The sequence below is a fragment of the Pleurodeles waltl genome, chromosome 3_1 (genome assembly GCF_031143425.1).
Source record: "Pleurodeles waltl isolate 20211129_DDA chromosome 3_1, aPleWal1.hap1.20221129, whole genome shotgun sequence".
NCBI classification, from domain to species: domain Eukaryota; kingdom Metazoa; phylum Chordata; class Amphibia; order Caudata; family Salamandridae; genus Pleurodeles; species Pleurodeles waltl.
This window is the reverse complement of record NC_090440.1, coordinates 11,920,107-11,940,141: the sequence shown is the minus strand read 5'-3', so window position 1 is coordinate 11,940,141 and position 20,035 is coordinate 11,920,107. Positions and strand designations below refer to the sequence as shown.

General features: G+C 51.5%; 1 protein-coding gene across 2 annotated transcripts in view; it reads left to right on the top strand.

The window, feature by feature from the left end:
- The window catches only part of LOC138283686 (para-nitrobenzyl esterase-like), a 202,782-nt gene that overhangs the window by 141,049 nt on the left and 41,698 nt on the right, over window positions 1–20,035 (top strand). For both annotated transcript variants that reach the window (XM_069221677.1, XM_069221676.1), the window contains exon 4: window positions 10,409–10,605. In XM_069221677.1, coding sequence (XP_069077778.1) covers window positions 10,409–10,605 — 197 coding nt within the window. The remainder of the gene's footprint in view (window positions 1–10,408; window positions 10,606–20,035) is intronic.

Genomic DNA, 20,035 nt, shown 5'->3' with positions numbered 1-20,035 from the left:
GTGTCACTTGCACAATATCATAAGAAAACACAATACACAGTTATACTAAAAATAAAGGTACTTTATTTTTATGACAATATGCCAAAGTATCTTAGAGTGTACCCTCCGTGAGAGGATAGGAAATATACACAAGATATATATACACAATAGCAAAAATATGCAGTATAGTCTTAGAAAACAGTGCAAACAATGTATAGTTACAATAGGATGCAATGGGAACACATAAGGATAGGGGCACCACAAACCATATACTCCAAAAGTGGAATGCGAACCACGAATGGACCCCAAACCTATGTGACCTTGTAGAGGGTCGCTGGGACTATTAGAAAATAGTGAGAGTTAGAAAATTAGCCCTCCCCAAGACCCTGAAAAGTGAGTGCAAAGTGCACTAAAGTTCCCCAAAAGACAAAGAAGTCATGATAGAGGAATAATGCAGGAAAGACACAAACCAACAATGCAACAACTGTGGATTTCCAATCTAGGGTACCTGTGGAACAAGGGGACCAAGTCCAAAAGTCACAAGCAAGTCGGAGATGGGCATATGCCCAGGAAATGCCAGCTGTGGGTGCAAAGAAGCTTCTACTGGACAGAAGAAGCTGTGGTTTCTGCAGGAACGAAAAGGGCTAGAGACTTCCCCTTTGGTGGACGGATCCCACTCGCCGTGGAGAGTCGTGCAGAAGTGTTTTCCCGCCGAAAGAATGCCAACAAGCCTTGCTAGCTGCAAATCGTGCGGTTAGCATTTTTGGACGCTGCTGTGGCCCTGGAGGGACCAGGAGGTCGCAAATTGGACCAGGAGAGAGAGGGGACGTCGAGCAAGACAAGGAGCCCTCTCAGCAGCAGGTAGCACCCAGAGAAGTGCCAGAAATAGGCACTACGAGGATGCGTGAAACGGTGCTCACCCGAAGTTACACAAAGGAGTCCCACGTCGCCGGAGACCAACTTAGAAAGTCGTGCAATGCAGGTTAGAGTGCCGTGGACCCAGGCTTGGCTATGCACAAAGGATTTCCGCCGGAAGTGCACACGGGCCGGAGTAGCTGCAAAAGTCGCGGTTCCCAGCAATGCAGTCTAGCGAGGTGAGGCAAGGACTTACCTCCACCAAACTTGGACTGAAGAGTCACTGGACTGTGGGAGTCACTTGGACAGAGTTGCTGGATTCGAGGGACCTCGCTCGTCATGCTGAGAGGAGACCCAAGGGACCGGTAATGCAGCTTTTTGGTGCCTGCGGTTGCAGGGGGAAGATTCCGTCGACCCACGGGAGATTTCTTCGGAGCTTCTAGTGCAGAGAGGAGGCAGACTACCCCCACAGCATGCACCACCAGGAAAACAGTCGAGAAGGCGGCAGGATCAGCGTTACAGAGTTGCAGTAGTCGTCTTTGCTACTTTGTTGCAGTGTTGCAGGCTTCCAGCGCGGTCAGCAGTCGATTCCTTGGCAGAAGGTGAAGAGAGAGATGCAGAGGAACTCGGATGAGCTCTTGCATTCGTTATCTAAAGTTTCCCCAGAGACAGAGACCCTAAATAGCCAGAAAAGAGGGTTTGGCTACTTAGGAGAGAGGATAGGCTAGCAACACCTGAAGGAGCCTATCACAAGGAGTCTCTGACGTCACCTGGTGGCACTGGCCACTCAGAGCAGTCCAGTGTGCCAGCAGCACCTCTGTTTCCAAGATGGCAGAGGTCTGGAGCACACTGGAGGAGCTCTGGACACCTCCCAGGGGAGGTGCAGGTCAGGGGAGTGGTCACTCCCCTTTCCTTTGTCCAGTTTCACGCCAGAGCAGGGGCTAAGGGGTCCCTGAACCGGTGTAGACTGGCTTATGCAGAATTGGGCACATCTGTGCCCAAGAAAGCATTTCCAGAGGCTGGGGGAGGCTACTCCTCCCCTGCCTTCACACCATTTTCCAAAGGGAGAGGGCAGAAACCTGTCTGAGGGGTTGGCAGCAGCAGCAGCTGCAGTGAAACCCCAGGAAAGGCAGTTTGGCAGTACCAGGGTCTGTGCTACAGACCACTGGGATCATCGAATTGTGCCAACAATGCCAGGATGGCATAGAGGGGCAATTCCATGATCTTAGACATGTTACATGTTACATGTTACATGGCCATATTCGGAGTTACCATTGTGAAGCTACATAGGTAGTGACCTAAATGTAGTGCACACGTGTAATGGTGTCCCCGCACTCACAAAGTTCAGGGAATTGGCTCTGAACAATGTGGGGGCACCTTGGCTAGTGCCAGGGTGCCCTCACACTAAGTAACTTTGCACCTAACCTTTACCAGGTAAAGGTTAGACATATAGGTGACTTATAAGTTACTTAAGTGCAGTGTAAAATGGCTGTGAAATAACGTGGACGTTATTTCACTCAGGCTGCAGTGGCAGGCCTGTGTAAGAATTGTCAGAGCTCCCTATGGGTGGCAAAAGAAATGCTGCAGCCCATAGGGATCTCCTGGAACCCCAATATCCTGGGTACCTCAGTACCATATACTAGGGAATTATAAGGGTGTTCCAGTAAGCCAATGTAAATTGGTAAAATTGGTCACTAGCCTGTTAGTGACAATTTAGAAAGAAATGAGAGAGCATAACCACTGAGGTTCTGATTAGCAGAGCCTCAGTGAGACAGTTAGTCACTACACAGGTAACACATTCAGGCACACTTATGAGCACTGGGGCCCTGGTGAACAGGGTCCCAGTGACACATACAACTAAAACAACATATATACAGTGAAAAATGGGGGTAACATGCCAGGCAAGATGGTACTTTCCTACACTTACCTTCCACATGTACATCCTGCCCGCTCCACTCCTTCCCTTCCACATGTACACCCTGACTGCTCCACTCCTTACCTTCCACGTGCACATCCTGCCCCCTCCACTCCTTACCTTCCATGTGTACACCCTGTCCTCTCCACTCCTTACCTTCCATGTGTACACCCTGTCCTCTCCACTCCTTACCTTCCATGTGTACACCCTGCCCTCTCCGCTCCTTACCTTCCATGTGTACACCCTGCCCTCTCCACTCCTTACCTTCCACGTGTACATCCTGCCCCCTCCACTCCTTCCCTTCCCTGTGTACACCCTGTCCTCGCCACTCCTTACCTTCCCTGTGTACACCCCGCTGTCTCCACTCCTTACCTTCCATGTGTATACCCTGCCCTCTCCACTCCTTACCTTCCATGTGTACATCCTTCCCCCTCCACTCCTTCCCTTCCCTCTGTCCACCCTGTCCTCGCCACTCCTTACCTTCCCTGTGTACATCGTGCCCGCTCCACTCCTTACCTTCCACGTGTGTACCCTGTCCTCGCCACTCCTTACCTTCCATGTCACCCTGCCATCTCCACTACTTACCTTCCATGTGTACACCCCGCATCTCCACTCCTTACCTTCGATGTGTACACCATGCCCTCTCCACTCCTTCCCTTCCATGTCACCCTGCCCGCTCCACTCCTTACCTTCCACGTGTACACCCCACCATCTCCACTGCTTACCTTCCATGTGTACACCCCGTCATCTCCCCTCCTTACCTTCTCTGTGTACACCCTGCCCTCTCCACTCCTCACCTTCCACATGTATACCCTGCCCTCTCCACTCCTTACCTTCCCTGTGTACACCCTGCCCTCTCTACTCCTTACCTTCCACGTGTATACCCTGCCCTCTCCACTCCTTACCTTCCATGTCACCCTGCCCTCTCCACTCCTTACCTTCCACATGTACATCCTGCCCCCTCCACTCCTTCCCTGTGCACACCCTGCCCTCTCCACTCCTTACCTTCCCTGCGTACACCCTGCCCGTTCTACTCCTTACCTTCCACGTGCACATCCTGCCCCCTCCACTCCTTACCTTCCATGCCACCCTGCCCGCTCCTCACCTTCCATGTGTACACTCTGCCCCTCCACTCCTTACCTTCCTTGCCACGGTGCCCGCTCCATTCCTTACCTTCCACGTGTACACCCTGCCCTCTCCACTCCTTACCTTCCATGTCACCCTGCCCTCTCCACTCATTACCTTCCACGTGTACATCCTGCTCCCTCCACTCCTTACCTTCCCTGTGTACACTCTGCCCTCTCTGCTCCTTACCTTCCACGCGTATACCCTGCCCACACCACTCCTTACCTTCCACGTGTACACCCCACCCTCTCCACTCCTTACCTTCCATGTCACCCTACCCACTCCACTCCTTACCTTCCATGTTTACACCCTGTCCTCTCCGCTCCTTACCTTCCACGTGTATACCCTGCCCCCTCCACTCCTTACCTTCCACGTGTACACCCTGCCCTCTCCACTCCTTACCTTCCATGTGTACACCCTGCCCTCTCTGCTCCTTACCTTCCATGTGTACACCCTGCCCTCTCCACTCCTTACTGTAGGAGGCTGGACTGGCTTGTAGTGAGTACCTAGGGGTACTTGCACCTTGCACCAGGCCCAGTTATCCCTTATTAGTGTATAGGGTGTCTAGCAGCTTAGGCTGATAGATAATGGTAGCTTAGCAGAGCAGCTTAGGCTGAACTAGGAGACGTGTGAAGCTACTACAGTACCACCAGTGTCACTTGCACAATATCATAAGAAAACACAATACACAGTTATACTAAAAATAAAGGTACTTTATTTTTATGACAATATGCCAAAGTATCTTAGAGTGTACCCTCAGTGCCTCCCACGCCCCGCGTCTCCACTCCTTACCTTTGATGTGTACACCCTGTCCTCTTCACTCCTAACCTTCCATGTGCACACCCTGCCCTCTCCACTCCTTACCTTCCATGTGTACTCCCTGCCCTTTCCACTCCTTACCTTCCATGTCACCCTGCCCTCTCCACTCCTTACCTTCCATGTGTACACCCTGTCCTCTCCACTCCTTACCTTCCATGTGTACACCATGTCCTCTCCACTCCTTACCTTCCATGTGTACACCCTGCCCTCTCCACTCCTTACCTTCCCTGTGTACACCCTGCCATCTCCACTCCTTACCTTCCATGTCACCCTGCCCCCTCCACTCCTTACCTTCCCTGTGTACACTTTGCCCTCTCCACTCCTTACCTTCCATGTCACCCTGCCCCCTCCACTCCTTACCTTCCCTGTGAATGCCCTGTCCTCTCCACTCCTTACCTTCCACGTGTACATCTTGCCCCCTCCACTCCTTCCCTTCCCTGTGTACACCCTGTCCTCGCCACTCCTTACCTTCCCTGTGTACACCGTGCCCGCCCCACTCCTTACCTTCCACGTGTATACCCTGTTCTCGCCACTCCTTACCTTCCATGTCACCCTACCCGCTCCACTCGTTACCTTCCATGTCACCCTGCCGTCTCCACTCCTTCCCTTCCCTTTGTACACCCTGCCCTCTCCACTCCTTACCTTCCACTTGTACACCCCGCCGTCTCCACTCTTTACTTTCCAGATGTACACCCCGCCCTCTCCACTACTTACCTTCCATGTCACCCTACCCGCTCCACTCCTTTCCTTCCATGTCACCCTGCTGTCTCCACTATTTACCTTCCATGTGTACACCCTGCCCTCTACACTCCTTACCTTCCATGTGTACACCCTGCCCTCTCCACTCCTTACCTTTCATGTGTACACCCTGCCATCTCCACTCCTTACCTTCCATGTGTACACTCTGCCCTCTCCACTCCTTACCCTCCATGTCACCCTGCCGGCTCCACTCCTTACCTTCCACATGTACACCCTGCCTGCTCTACTCCTTACCTTCCATGTCACCCTGCCGTCTCCACTACTTACCTTCCATGTGTACACCCCGCCATCTCCACTCACCTTCCATGTGTACACCACGCGTCTCTACTCCTTACCTTCAATGTGTACACCATGCCCTCTCCACTCCTTCCCTTCCATGTCACCCTGCCCGCTCCACTCCTTACCTTACACGTGTACACCCCGTCATCTCCACTCCTTACCTTCCCTCTGTACACCCTGCCCTCTCCACTCCTCACCCTCCATGTGTATACCCTGCCCTCTCCACTCCTTACCCTCCATGTGTACACCCTGCCCTCTCCACTCCTTACCCTCCATGTGTACACGCTGCCCTCTCCACTCCATCCCTTCCATGTCACCCTGCCCTCTCCACTTCTTACCTTCGACGTGTACACCCTACCCTCTCTATTCCTTACCTTTCATGTGTACACCCTGCCATCGCCACTCCTTACCTTCCCTGTGTACACCCTGTCCTTTCCACTCCTTACCTTCCATGTCACCCTGCCTGCTCAACTCCTTACCTTCCATGTGTACACGCTGCCCTCTCCACTCCTTACCTTCCATGTCACCATGCCCTCTCCACTCCTTACCTTCCATGTGTACACGCTGCCCTCTCCACTCCTTACCTTCCATGTCACCAGGCCCTCTCCACTTCTTACCTTCCACGTTTACACCCCGCCGTCTCCACTCCTTAACTTTTATATGTATACCCTGCATCTCCACTCCTTACCTTCCATGTGTACACCCCACCCTCTCCACTCCTTACCTTCCATGTGTACACCCGCCATCTCCACTCCCTACCTTCCATGTCACCCTGCCCTCTCCACTGCTTACTTTCCCTATATACACCCTGCCCTCTCCACTCTTTACCTTCCCTGTATACACCCTGCCCTCTCCACTCCTTACCTTCCATGTCACCCTGCCCTCTCCACTCCTTACCTTCCCTGTGTACACCCTGCCCTCTCCACTCCTTACCTTCCACGTGTACACCCTGCCATCTCCACTCCTTACCTTCCATGTCACCCTGCCCCCTCCACTCCTTACCTTCCATGTCAGCCCGCGTCTCCACTCCTTACCTTCCCTGTGTACACCCTGCCCTCTCCTCTCCTTACCTTCCATGTCACCTAATGGCCCCAAATATTCAATATGACTTATTCTAATGCCAGTCTTCGAATATTTGAGGGCTACTGTATGCTTGTGACCCTCTCTGTACTCTCCACCAGAGGGGCGAATGAGTGAAACGAGTAACATGTGTTTGCACAAGTGCCACAGACTGTGGGACCTCGGCAGACGGAAATCTTCATCTGACAACATTTGTCTTGTCTGTGCTTACTAACCTCCACTACCTATAATCTGCTTCCCCCTCCTGTACCCCTGTTCTCATTTCTCCTCAGGCTCTACTTTGCTATCTCCCACCCCCTTAATTCCTGGTGCCTCTTCTGCCTCAGTCTTCTCCATCCCATCTGCCTCAGTCTCCACTGTCCTGTCTGCCTCAGTCGCCTCTGTCCCATCTGCGTCAGTCTCCCCTGTCCCCTCTGCCTCAGTCTCCCCTGTCCCGGCTGCCTCAGTCTCCCCTGCTCCTGCAGTCTCAGTCTCCCCTCCCCAGCTGCCTTAGTCTCTTCTGCCCTGGCTGCCTCAGTCTCTGCTGTCCCAGCTGCCTCAGTCTCCCCTACCCTGGCTACTTCAGTCTCCTGTGCCCTGGTTGCCTCAGTCCTCCCTCCCCCAGCTGCCTCAGTCTCCCCTGCCCTGGCTGCCTCAGACTCTCCTGCCCCAGCTGCCTCAGTCTCCCCTGCCCCGGCTGCCTCAGTCTCCCTTGTCCCGTCTGCCTCACTCTCCCCTGCCCTGGCTACCTCAGTCTCTTCTGCCCCTGCTGCCTCAGTACCACCTGTCCCTGCTGCCTCAGTCTCCCCTAACCCGTCTGCCTCAGTCTCCCCTGCCCATCTTCCTCAGTCTCCTCTGTTCCGTCTGCCTCAGTCTCCTCTGTCCTGTCTGCCTCAGTCTCCCCTCCTTAGCTGCCTCAGTCTCCTCTGTCTCATCTGCCTCAGTCTCCCCTGCTTGGCTGCCTCAGTCTCCTCTGTCCCATCTGCCTTAGTCTCCCCTGCCCCACCTTCCTTAGTCTACCTTGCCCTGGCTCCCTCAGTCTCCCCTGCCCCGGTTGCCTCAGTCTCCTCTGTCCCATCAGCCGCAGTCTCCTCTGTTCCATCTGCCACAGTCTCCCCTGTCCCTGCTGCCTGACTCTTCCCTGCCCTGGCCACCTCATTCTCCCTTGTCCCTGCTGCCTCAGTCTCCCCTGCCCTGGCTGCCTCAGTCTCCCCTGCCCTGGCTGCCTCAGTCTCCCCTGTCCCTGCTGCCTCAGTCTGCCCTGCCTGCTTCAGTCTCCCCTGTCCCTGCTGCCTCAGTCTCATGTGCCTGGCTGCCTCAGTCTCCTCTGTCCTGTCTGACTCAGTCTCCCCTGCCCCGGCTGCCTAAGTCTCCCCTGCCCTGGCTGCCTCAGTCTCTCCTACCCGGGCTGCCTCAGCCCCCCTGCCCTGGCTGCCTCAGTCTCCCCTGTCCTGGCTGCCTCATTCTCCCCTGTCCTGGCTGCCCCATTCTCCCCTGTCCTGGCTGCCTTAGTCTCCCCTGCCCCAGCTACCTCAGTCTGTTCTGAACTGGCTGCCTCAGTCCCCCCATCCCTGCTGCCTCAGTCTCCTCTATTTTGTCTGTCTCATTCTCCCCTGTCCTGGCTGCCTCAGTCTCCACTGTCCTGGCTGCCTCCATTTCCCCTGCCCCGGCTGCCTCAGTCTCCCCTGCCCAGGCTTCCTCAGTCTCCCCTGCAGCCTCAAATTCCTGCCCCATCTGCCTCAGTTTCCCCTGCCCCGGCTACCTCAATCTCTTCTGCTGCTGCTGCCTCAGTCTCCCCTGTCCTGGCTGCCTCAGTCTCCACTGCCCCAACTACCTCAGTCTCCCCTGTCCCAGCTGCCTCAGTCTCCCCTGCCCTGGCTTCCTCAGTGTCCCCTGCCCCGGCTCCCTCGATCTCCCTTGTCCCGTCTGCCTCACTCTCCCCTGGTGAACTCAGGCTCTTCTGCCTCTGCTGCCTCAGTCCCCCCATCCCTGCTGCTTCAGTCTCTCCTGTCCCATCTGCCTCAGTCTCCCGTGCCCTGCTTGCCTCAGTCTCCCCTGTCCCGTCTGCCTTAGTCCACCCTGCCCCAGCTGCCTCAGTCTCTTCTGTCCCATCTGCCTCAGTCTATTCTGTCCCATCTGCCTCAGCCTCCCCTGCTTGGCTGCCTCAGTCTCCTTTATCCTGTCTGCCTAAGTCTCCCCTGCTTGGCTGCCTCAGTCTCCTCTGTCCCGTCTGCCTCAGTCTCCCCTGCCGCCTCAGTCTCCCCTGCCCCGGCTGCCTCAGTCTCCTCTGTCCCATCTGCCGCAGTCTCCTCTGCCCCATCTGCCTCTGTCCCATCTGCCGCCTCAGTCTCCCCTGCCCCGGCTGCCTCAGTCTCCTCTGTCCCATCTGCTGCAGTCTCCTCTGTCCCGTCTGCCTCAGCCTCCCCTGCCGCTCTGCCTCAGTCTCCCCTGTCCCGTCTGCCTTAGTCCACCCTGCCCCAGCTGCCTCAGTCTCCCCTGCCCGGCTGCCTTAGTCTCCTCTGTCCTATCTGCCTCAATCTCCTCTGTCCCATCTGCCTCAGTCTCCCCTGCTTGGCTGCCTCAGTCTCCTCTGTCCCATCTACCTCAGTCTCCCCTGCTTGGCTGCCTTAGTCTCCTCTGTCCCGTCTGCCTTAAGTCTCCCCTGCCCTCGCTGCCTCAGTCTCCCCTGTCCCGGCAGCCTCAGTCTCCTCTGTCCCATCTGCCACAGTCTCCTCTGTCCCGCCTGCCTCACTCTTTCTTGCCCTGGCCGCCTCACTCTCCCTTGTCCCTGCTCCCTCAGTCTCCCCTGCCCTGGCTGCCTCAGTCTCCCCTGTCCCTGCTGCCTCAGTCTTCCCTCCCCTGGTTGCCTCAGTCTTCCCTCCCCGGTTGCCTCAGTCTCCTCTACCCTGGCTGCCTCAGTCTCCCCATCCCTGCTGCCTCACTCTCCCCTGGCGACCTCAGTCTCTTCTGCCTCTGCTGGCTCAGTCCCCCCCTGTCCCTGCTGCCTCAGTCTCTCCTGTCCCATCTGCCCTAGTCTACCCTGCCCCAGCTGCCTTAGTCTTCCATGCCCTGGCTGCCTCAGTCTTCCCTCCCCGGGTTGCCTCAGTTTTCCCTCCCCCGTTTGCCTCAGTCTCCTCTGCCCTGGCTGCCTCAGTCTTCTCTGTCCCGTCTGCCTAAGGTCTCCTCTGTCCAGTCTGCCTCAGTCTCCCCTGCTTCGCTGTCTCTCTCCGTCAGTGTCACTTTGTATTTCTTTCCTCAGTTATCCATTAGGTGGGCTGGTAGGTTTTAAGCTGAGTTTCTTGCACCCCCCTCCCCCACACACACACACGGAGATCAGGGGTTACAGACACATCACAGCGGTCTGCTTGTCACTAGGCATGCTTTGCACAAGCAGTTACTCCACAGTCGTGTGTGAGGCAGGTAATAATGTATGGAGTGCCTTCATAAGTGCAGAAACCTAACCCTGTTTGCCCTCAGATTTGGCACGGTGTAGCAGGCGCAAGCATGATGTACGAGTGCCTTTGTGTGCTCAGCCCATGTAGAGGACACCTTCAGTGCCAAAACATCCCTCTTTCTGCCCCCCTGCATCCCTTCCCTCATGATTCCCTCTCTTTGCAGGAGGCACCTCAGTGTGGGCCATGATGACATCACCTCTCGCCAAAGGCCTTTTCAAAGGTGCCATTGACATGAGTGGCTCCTACGTCTACACCGCGACCATGGCCCAGGCAGAAAAGGACAATCTGGTCTTCTTGAAGAACACGGGCTGCAAAGATCTGCGGTGTTTGAGAAATCTGACTCCAGGAAAAATCCTGAAGGTAAAGTATTATCTGTGCCCTTCCCTGAGCCACAGTGAAAGTAGGCCAAGCAGGTAACAGCTTATTATGCGGTTCCTACTTTTGTAATAGGACTGCATGTTTAGGATGGCAGCACTTCCAAGTGTGCAACCCGCACCTTTAGTAGCTGTCGGCCTAACTCCTGGCTCGGTCACAGTGCCTCATCCAAACCTCCAAACCCACAGAGGTAAGTGGTGATTATGGCAACTTGAACATGACACTCCAACTCCCCAGGGTATCAGTGGAAACAGATCATAACCTTTTGCCCAGTTACTCACGCATACCAAGGCAAGACAAGATCCGAGATAAGTTTTCAATACATTTACTGAAACAATCACAATCTAGTACAGAAAGCATGTGCTGTGATAATTAGGCAGATGAAACAAACCAAGGTAGTCAACATTACAATCAGGGTAAAGAAGATACACAGCCCCACCATGATGTGTGTGGTTCCAGAAACTCTATAGAGTCTAGAGATTCCTACCTAACCCTATGTCTATATCCCGAGAGCATAGTGGTCTTAACCCTCTGGCGGGCCGACCTAAGGGATTAGCCCCAGCCCCATACCTGAATAAAAAATCAGGAATTGGACAGTCATGTAGATGGGAATCCTTTCAGGGAGCTGGAAGATCAGTGTAGGAAGCTAGCTCTGGATATACTATGTCAAAATGAGATATAGGCCCTCATTATGACATTGGCAGCAAATGCCGCCTACCGCCATGGCGACGGGTGCCAACATACTGTCACCGTGGCTACCGACGTCCATGTTTGGAACCAGAGGTCCGTCTGTAACCAGAGGTCCGTGTGTGTAACCAGAGGTCCATGTGTGTAACCAGAGGTCTGTGTGTAACCAGAGATCCGTGTGTGTAACCAGAGGTCTGTGTGTCTGTAACCAGAGGTCTGTGTGTCTGTAACCAGAGGTTCGTGTGTAACCAGAGGTCCGTGTGTAACCAGATGTCTGTGTGTAACCAGAGGTCCGTGTGTGTAACCAGAGGTCCGTGTGTGTAACCAGAGGTCTGTGTGTGTAACCAGAGGTCTATGTGTATATCCAGAGGTCTGTGTGTAACCAGACAGCCACAGAAGTGAATCATAGTTGGTGCAGTGGGGACTACTGACTTGTGTATTTTTAGTGCTACAAGGTCACAGTTTGTGACAGAATGCACTGCGAACATGTAATTCATTTTGTTTAACTTCCATTACACGCAGTATAAGATAGGTTGCTACAAAATGCGCTAAAAGCCTTAAGATAAAAAAAAGTGCTTCTAAAATATCAATTTTATTAATACCTAGGGTGTACATATTGCATTTTTTAAGAACTGTCTTTTAAAAGCACACACTTCACGACTCAGCTGGTAACTACTACTCAAAAAGAATAAATCTGTGTCATCTGGAACTTTTAAGTGGTTCCATCAATTAAAGCCAGTACGGCTTCCAGGCACCCTTTACATTTACCGATTAACCAACAGTGCACATTTACATTTCTTTCCGGCAGCAGCACCCTGGCAGGAAGGCTTGTTTAGCTGTCTGCCCCCCTCGATTTCACAGCACAGGAGACTCCCTGCCTCACCTGTCAAATGAAGCATTTCATCTGGCGGTCTGTCCCAGGGTGTTGGTTATCCTCTCACCAAAAGTAGGGGAACTATTTTTCCTAAATTTAAAAAGTATGGGCACATCGTGCCCCTCAGATCTCGACCAGTGGGCTGGATAGGCGTGTCATACTAATGAAGAGTGGAAGCGCTCTTCACCCAGCCTGGCAGCACCAGGACGAGGAGGACTGGAAAGGCGGCTTGTGGCACATGAAAGCCCACCAGAAGGAGACCTGCAGGGAAACCAGAGGACAGTCAGAAAGCCTGCCAAGGTCTCAGCAAGAGGAAACCAATAGAAGAAACAGGAAAAAGGCGCGGTTGCCGGTGGATGCAGAATGGAAGAGTTACTCTCTTTGTAGCTGTGGGGTCACTCTGAGTACCTGCACGCTCTGTAAAACCCCAGACAGATAGATAGATAGACAGACAGACAGCATGTAGTGGACAGAGCCGAGAGGTCTTGGCAGAGGGAGCACTTGCTAGGGTGCAGCCCTCAGTTACACGTCTCAGGCATCCCTGTAGGAGGCTGGCCTGGCTTGTAGTGGGTACCAAGGGGTACTTACACCTTGTGCCAGGTCCAGTTATCCCTTATTAGTGTAGAAGAGGTGTTTCTAGCAGCTTAGGCTGATAGAAAAGGGTAGCTTAGCAGAGAAGCTTAGGCTGAACTAGGAGACATGCAAAGCTCCTACTATACCACTGGTGTCATATGCACAATATCATAAGAAAACACAATACACAGATATACTAAACATAAAGGTACTTTATTTTTATGACAATATGCCAAAAGTATCTCAGTGAGTACCCTCAGTATGAGGATGCCAAATATACACAAGATATATGTACACATATGCAGTAATAGCAAAAGGAAGTAATGCAAGCAATGTAAAGTTACGGTAGATTGCAATAGGAGCACATAGGTATATGGGCAACACAAACCATATACTCCAAAAGTGGAATGCGAACCACAAATGGACCCCAAACCTATGTGAGCTTGTAGAGGGTCGCTGGAGCTGTAAGAAAACAGTGAGGGTTAGAAAAATAGCCCATCCCAAGACCCTGAAAAGTAGGTGTAAAGTGCACCTATATTCCCCAGAGAACACAGAAGTCGTGATAGGGGAATTCTGCAAGGAAGACCAACACCAGCAATGCAACCAAAGTGGATTTCCAGGCGAGAGTACCTGTGGAACAAGGGGACCAAGTCCAAGAGTCGCGACAAAGTCGAGATTGGGCAGATGCCCAGGAAATGCCAGCTGAGGGTGCAAAGAGGCTGCCACCGGATGGTAGAAGCTGTGGATTCTGCAAGAACGACAAGGACTAGGAACTTCACCTTTGGAGGATGGATGTCCCACGTCGTGAAGAAGCTTGCAGAGGTGTTCCCACACAGAAAGACCGCAAACAAGCCTTGCTAGCTGCAAGGGTTGCAGTTAGGGTTTTTGGATGCTGCTGTGGCCCAGGAGGGACCAGGATATAGCCAATTGCGTGAGGAGACAGAGGGGGCGCCCAGCAAGATAGGGAGCCCTCACAGAAGCAGGCAGCACCCGCAGAAGTGCCGGAACAGGCACTACGAAGAGGAGTGAACCGGAGCTCACCCGAAGTCACAAATGGAGATCCCACGACGCTGGAGGACAACTCAGGAGGTTGTGCACTGCAAGTTAGAGTGTCGGGGACCCAGGCTTTGCTGTGCACAAAGGAAATCCTGGAAGAGTGCACAGGAGCCGGAGCAGCTGCAAATCACGCGGTACCCAGCAATGCAGTCTAGCATGGGGAGGCAAGGACTTACCTCCAACAAACTTGGACTGAAAAGTCACTAGACTGTGGGAGTCACTTGGACAGAGTTGCTGAATTCCAGGGAACACGCTCGTCGTGCTGAGAGGGGACCCAGAGGACCGGTGATGCAGTCTTTTGTTGCCTGCGGTTGCAGGGGGAAGATTCCGTCATCCCACGGGAGATTTCTTCAGAGCTCCTGGTGCAAGAAGGAGGCAGGCTACCCCCAGAGCATGCACCACCAGGAAACAGGCGAGAAAGCGGCAGGATCGGCGATACAAGGTTGCAGTAGTCGTCTTTGCTACTTTGTTGCGGTTTTGCAGGCGTCCTGAGCAGTCAGCGGTCAATCCTTTGGCAGAAGGTGAAGAGAGAGATGCAGAGGAACTCTGATGAGCTCTTGCATTCGTTATCTAAAGAATTCCCCAAAGCAGAGACCCTAAATAGCCAGAAAAGGAGGTTTGGCTACCTAGGAAGGAGGATAGGCTAGTAACACAGGTAAGAGCCTATCAGAAGTAGTCTCTGACGTCACTTGCTGGCACTGGCCACTAAGAGCAGTCCAGTGTGCCAGCAGCCCCTCTGTTTCCAAGAGCAGCAGCTGCACTGAAACCCCGGGAAAGGCAGTTTGGCAGTACCCGGGTCTGTGCTAGAGACTCGGGGGATCATGGAATTGTCTCCCCAATGCCAGAATGGCATTGGGGTGACAATTCCATGATCTTAGACATGTTACATGGCCATGTTCGGAGTTACCATTGTGAGGCTATACATAGGTAGTGACCTATGTATAGTGCACACGTGTAATGGTGTCCCAGCACTCACAAAGTCTGGGGAATTTGCCCTGAACGATGTGGGGGCACCTTGGCTAGTGCCAGGGTGCCCACACACTAAGTAACTTAGCACCCAACCTTCACCAGATGAAGGTTAGACATATAGGTGACTTATAAGTTACTTAAATGCTGTTGTAAATGGCTGTGAAATAACGTGGACGTTATTTCACTCAGGCTGCAGTGGCAGGCCTGTGTAAGAATTGTCAGCGCTCCCCATGGGTGGCAAAAGAAATGCTGCAGCCCATAGGGATCTCCTGGAACCCCAATACCCTGGGTACCTCAGTACCATATACTAGGGAATTATAAGGGTGTTCCAGTATGCCAATGTGAATTGGTAAAATTGGTCACTAGCCTGTTAGTGACAATGTGTACAGCAGAGAGAGCATAACCACTGAGGTTCTGGTTAGCAGAGCCTCAGTGAGACAGTTAGGCATCACACAGGGAACACATACATATAGGCCACAAACTTATGAGCACTGGGGTCCTGGCTAGCAGGGTCCCAGTGACACATAGCAAACATACTGAAAACATAGGGTTTTCACTATGAGCACTGGGCCCTGGCTAGCAGGATCCCAGTGAGACAGTGAAAACACCCTGACATATGCTCACAAACAGGCCAAACGTGGGGGTAACAAGGCTAGAAAGAGGCTACTTTCTCACACAACCCCCCCCCCCCCCAAATGAAGGACAATAAGGCTGACCTTGGCCAGCTGAGACTTTATTGTCTAAGTGGTGATAAGTAGAGAGTAGCTCTGCAATAGACTGGTTACTCCCTTTAACATCCACTATATGGTTACTTCCCTGTGGGGATGTAAACCACCCTGTTTGAAGTTTTTTAGCTAAGCAACATTGTGAAGATATGTTTTCAGAGTTTCTATCAGTAAGTTTTAGTTTAGAACAGTGGGAATTGTCCACTGGACCTATTTCTAGTGATGAGAATGCCAGACAGGGATGCTGTCTCAGTAAAGCCATAGCTGGGCAAAAACTTTGTCCATATGGCTGGAAGAGAGAACAGGGATGCTGTTTCTCTTGAGTTGGACCAGGGCAGGGATGTTGTCCTATGAGCTTCACACTAGGGCAGGGCAGCTGTCCTAAGTGTTGTGAGGCAGTGCAGGGTTTCTGCACTAAAGGTTCTCTGGGAGGGTTGGAGGGATGCTCCAAGTTAACTAAAATGGTGCTCTTTTTCTCACCAATATTAGTTATCCCACAGAGAGGTACTTCCACCTCAGGGAGTACAGCTATGCCAGCTGATGATTCCCTTAAAACAGGTGCCACCCCAGGAGAGGTTTCTCCCACCACAGGAATGGTATCCTGAATGGCAGGGTGGTTAGGGGATACTGTGATACCCTTTTTACCTGTTGTTGGAGAGGGATCCTGAGTTTTCAGGCCTTTTTCTCTCCTTTGCTTTTTCATTTCAGTAGAAATGAGAGGGGACAATTCATCAGGGATACCCAGCATGGCTGCATGGGTATAAAACTCTACCTCAGCCCAACCTGAGTCCTCTAGGTCATTACCTAAGAGACAGTCTACAGGTAAGCTGGGTGATACTACCACCTGCTTATGGCCAGTAACTCCACCCCAACTAAGCTGAACTATAGCTAAGGGAAGAAACTTAGTGGAGTTATGGACATCAATAATCTTGTACTGTTGTCCAATGATGTGTTGTTCAGAAGGCACTAGGTTTTCAGTCACCAAAGTGATATTGGCACCTGTGTCCCTGTAGGCCAAGGCCTCAACACCATTTATTGAAACTGTCTGCCTGTACTTATCCATTGTAAGGGGACAAGCAGACAGTGTGGCAAGGCCAATGCCACTAGGTGTGACAGAAACTGTCTTGGGACTGACTACCCCAGTTTCTATGATGGACCCATAAGTGAACCCAACTACACCCTTAGCTTGACTGTTGCCAGCAGTCCCACCACTATTACCACTACTGCGAGGGGCACTAGAGCTTGATGTATAAGTGGTGGTAGGCTCAGGGGGTTTACCTGGACAGGACTTATCCCCTTGCCTATGGCGTTTATTTTTACACACAAGCACCAAGGCTTTTTAATGTGTGTAGGTTGTGTAGAAGAGGAAGAATTTGTTTTATCCCCATCCCCTGAAGAGTGTTTAGGATTTGAAGAAGGATCTTTGGTTTTACCCTTATCCCCATGCTTATCCTGAGATTTCTCACCATCTTTCTTCTTGCCATCCTTGTCACCCCCTGTATGAACTTTTCTGTTCACTCTTGTTCTGACCCATTTGTCTGCCTTCTTTCCCAATTCTTGGGGAGAGATCAGATCTGAGTCCACTAGATATTGGTGTAACAAATCAGAAACACAGGGGCATATTTATACTCCGTTTGCGCCGGAATTGCGTCGTTTTTTTTGACGCAATTCCGACGCAAAACTAACTCCATATTTATACTTTGGCGTTAGACGCGTCTAGCGCCAAAGTCCATGGAGTTTGCGTCATTTTTTAGCGTGGACACCTACTTTGCGTTAATTATATGCAAGGTAGGCGTTCCCGTATAAAAAAATCGACTCCGAGGCATGTGCGTCGGATTTATACTCCCGGGCAAAATTCACGCCCAGGAGTGGGCGGGTCAAAAAAAATGACGTACGGCCGCTTTTGCGCTGTTTTTTAGCGCCTGCAAAAGGCAGGCGTTAAGGGACCTGTGGGCTCTGAAGGAGCCCAGAGGTGCCCTCCCATGCCCCCAGGGACACCCCCTGTCACCCTTTCCCACCCCAGGAGGACACCCAAGGCTGAAGGGACCCATCCCAGGGACATTAAGGTAAGTTCAGGTAAGTGTTTTTTTATATTTTTTTTTGTGGCATAGGGGGGCCTGAATTGTGCCCCCCTACATGCCACTATGACCATGCCCAGGGGACAGAAGTCCCCTGGGCATGGCCATTGGGCAAGGGGACATGACTCCTGTCTTTGCTAAGACAGGAGTCATTTCTATGGGGGTTGGGAGTGGAAAAAAAATGGCGCAAATCGGGTTGAGGCGAAAAAATTGCCTCAACCTGACTTGCCCCATTTCTTGACGCCCAAGCCCCATATCCCCCTACGCCGGCGCTGCCTGGTGTACGTCGTTTTTTTTAACGCACACCAGACGGCGCCGGCGGCTAACGCCGGCTAACGTCATTCAATAAATACGGCGCCCGCATGGCGCTTCAGAATGGCGTTAGCCGGCGCTAATTTTTTTCATGCAAAACTGCGTTAGCGCAGTTTTTGCGTCAAAAAGTATAAATATGGCCCACAGTTATTCAGAATATGCTCTCTCAGGATCAGATTATACAGGCTTTCATAGTCAGAAACTTTACTGCCATGTAACCACCCCTCCAAGGCCTTCACTGAATGGTCAACAAAGTCTACCCAGTCTTGTGAAGACTCTTTTCTGGTTTCTCTGAACTTAATCCTGTATTGTTCAGTGGTTAAGCCAAATCCATCCAAGAGTGCATTCTTTAAAACTGTAAAATTATTGGCATCACTTTCCTTCACAGTAAGGAATCTATCCCTACCCTTTCCACTGAAAGATAGCCATAGGATAGCAGCCCACTGCCTTTGAGGGACCCCCTGTACCATACAGGCCCTCTCAAGTGCAGAAAACCACTTGTTAATGTCATCCCCCTCCTTGTAAGGGGGAACTATCTTATGCAGATTCCTAGAATCATGTTCTCTCACAGGATTGCTATCTGGAATACTGCTGCTGCCACCATGGGGTCCAAACCCCAACCTCTGTCTCTCTTTTTCTAAGTCTAGGGATTCCCTGTCTAGAGCCAGCTGTTTCTGTTTAAGCTTCAGCCTGGTCTCTTCCATTCTCAACTTATTGAGTTCCCTTTCTAACATCTTGTCATCAGGGTGGGTGGGTTGGGAATCTCTTGACACAGAAGAATGATGTGAATGAACAGAGGGAGACCTGTCCCTAACAGTTGGCACCCTAGCAACCTGGCCTGCAGGAACAAATATATCCCTAGTGATGGGAGCTTACATTACTACCAGCTATGCTAGGTGGTCTGCTAAGGGGCAGGTTAAGAAGGGCACCCTCTAACACTCTTACTGGGGGCTCCCCTGAGTCAGAGTGTGAGCTATCTCCTAACTTCTCTATTGAAGTGCCAGCTAAGGTCTTATCATTTTCAATAAGCATGTTAGACAATAATTCTCTAGAGGGGTTCTTACCTACCACTAAACCTCTATCAATGCAGAGTCTCCTTAGGCTCTTAAAGTTAAGGTGGTCATAAGCTGTGCTGACCAAATTAAGAGGAATTCCTACATCAGAAATGATAGAAAAGGTTTAGGGACAGATAAAAGAGAGAAAAAGTTTTAGGACTTTTTAAAGAACAGGAAAAAAACTTGTTCAATTTTTTGAAACTTTTATAAAGTTTAAGAGTACTTTTTAGCACTTAGCAGATAGTGTAAGAGAAGAAAAGCTAAACTTTTTGGTTAGGTGTACATACACTGAACTTGTTTTGTATATTTTTCTCTTATGAAAAGTACAATATGACAAAGTGGTAAGTAGTTACAAGTACTTATCCCACCGCTGCACAACCAATGTAGGAGGCTGGCCCGGCTTGTAGTGGGTACCAAGGGGTACTTACACTCTGTACCAGGTCCAGTTATCCCTTACTAGTGTAGAAGAGGTGTTTCTAGCAGTTTAGGCTGGTAGAAGGTAGCTATAGCAGAGCAGCTTAGGATGAACTAGGAGACATGCAAAGCTCCCACTATACCACTGGTGTCATATGCACAATATCATAAGAAAACACAATACACAGATATACTAAAAATAAAGGTACTTTATTTTTATGACAATATGCCAAAAGTATCTCAGTGAGTACCCTCAGTATGAGGATAGCAAATATACACAAGATATATGTACACAATACCAAAAATATGCAGTAATAGCAAAAGGAAGTAATGCAAGCAATGTCAAGTTACAGTAGATAGCAATAGGAGCACATAGGTATAGGGGCAACACAAACCATATACTCCAAAAGTGGAATGCGAACCACGAATGGACCCCAAACCTATGTGAGCTTGTAGAGGGTCACTGGGACTGTAAGAAAACAGTGAGGGTTAGAAAAATAGCCCACCCCAAGACCCTGAAAAGTAGGTGTAAAGTGCACCTATATTCCCCAGAGAACACAGAAGTCGTGATAGGGGAATTCTGCAAGGAAGGCCAACACCAGCAATGCAACCAAAGTGGATTTCCGGATGAGAGTACCTGTGGAACAAGGGGACCAAGTCCAAGAGTCGCGA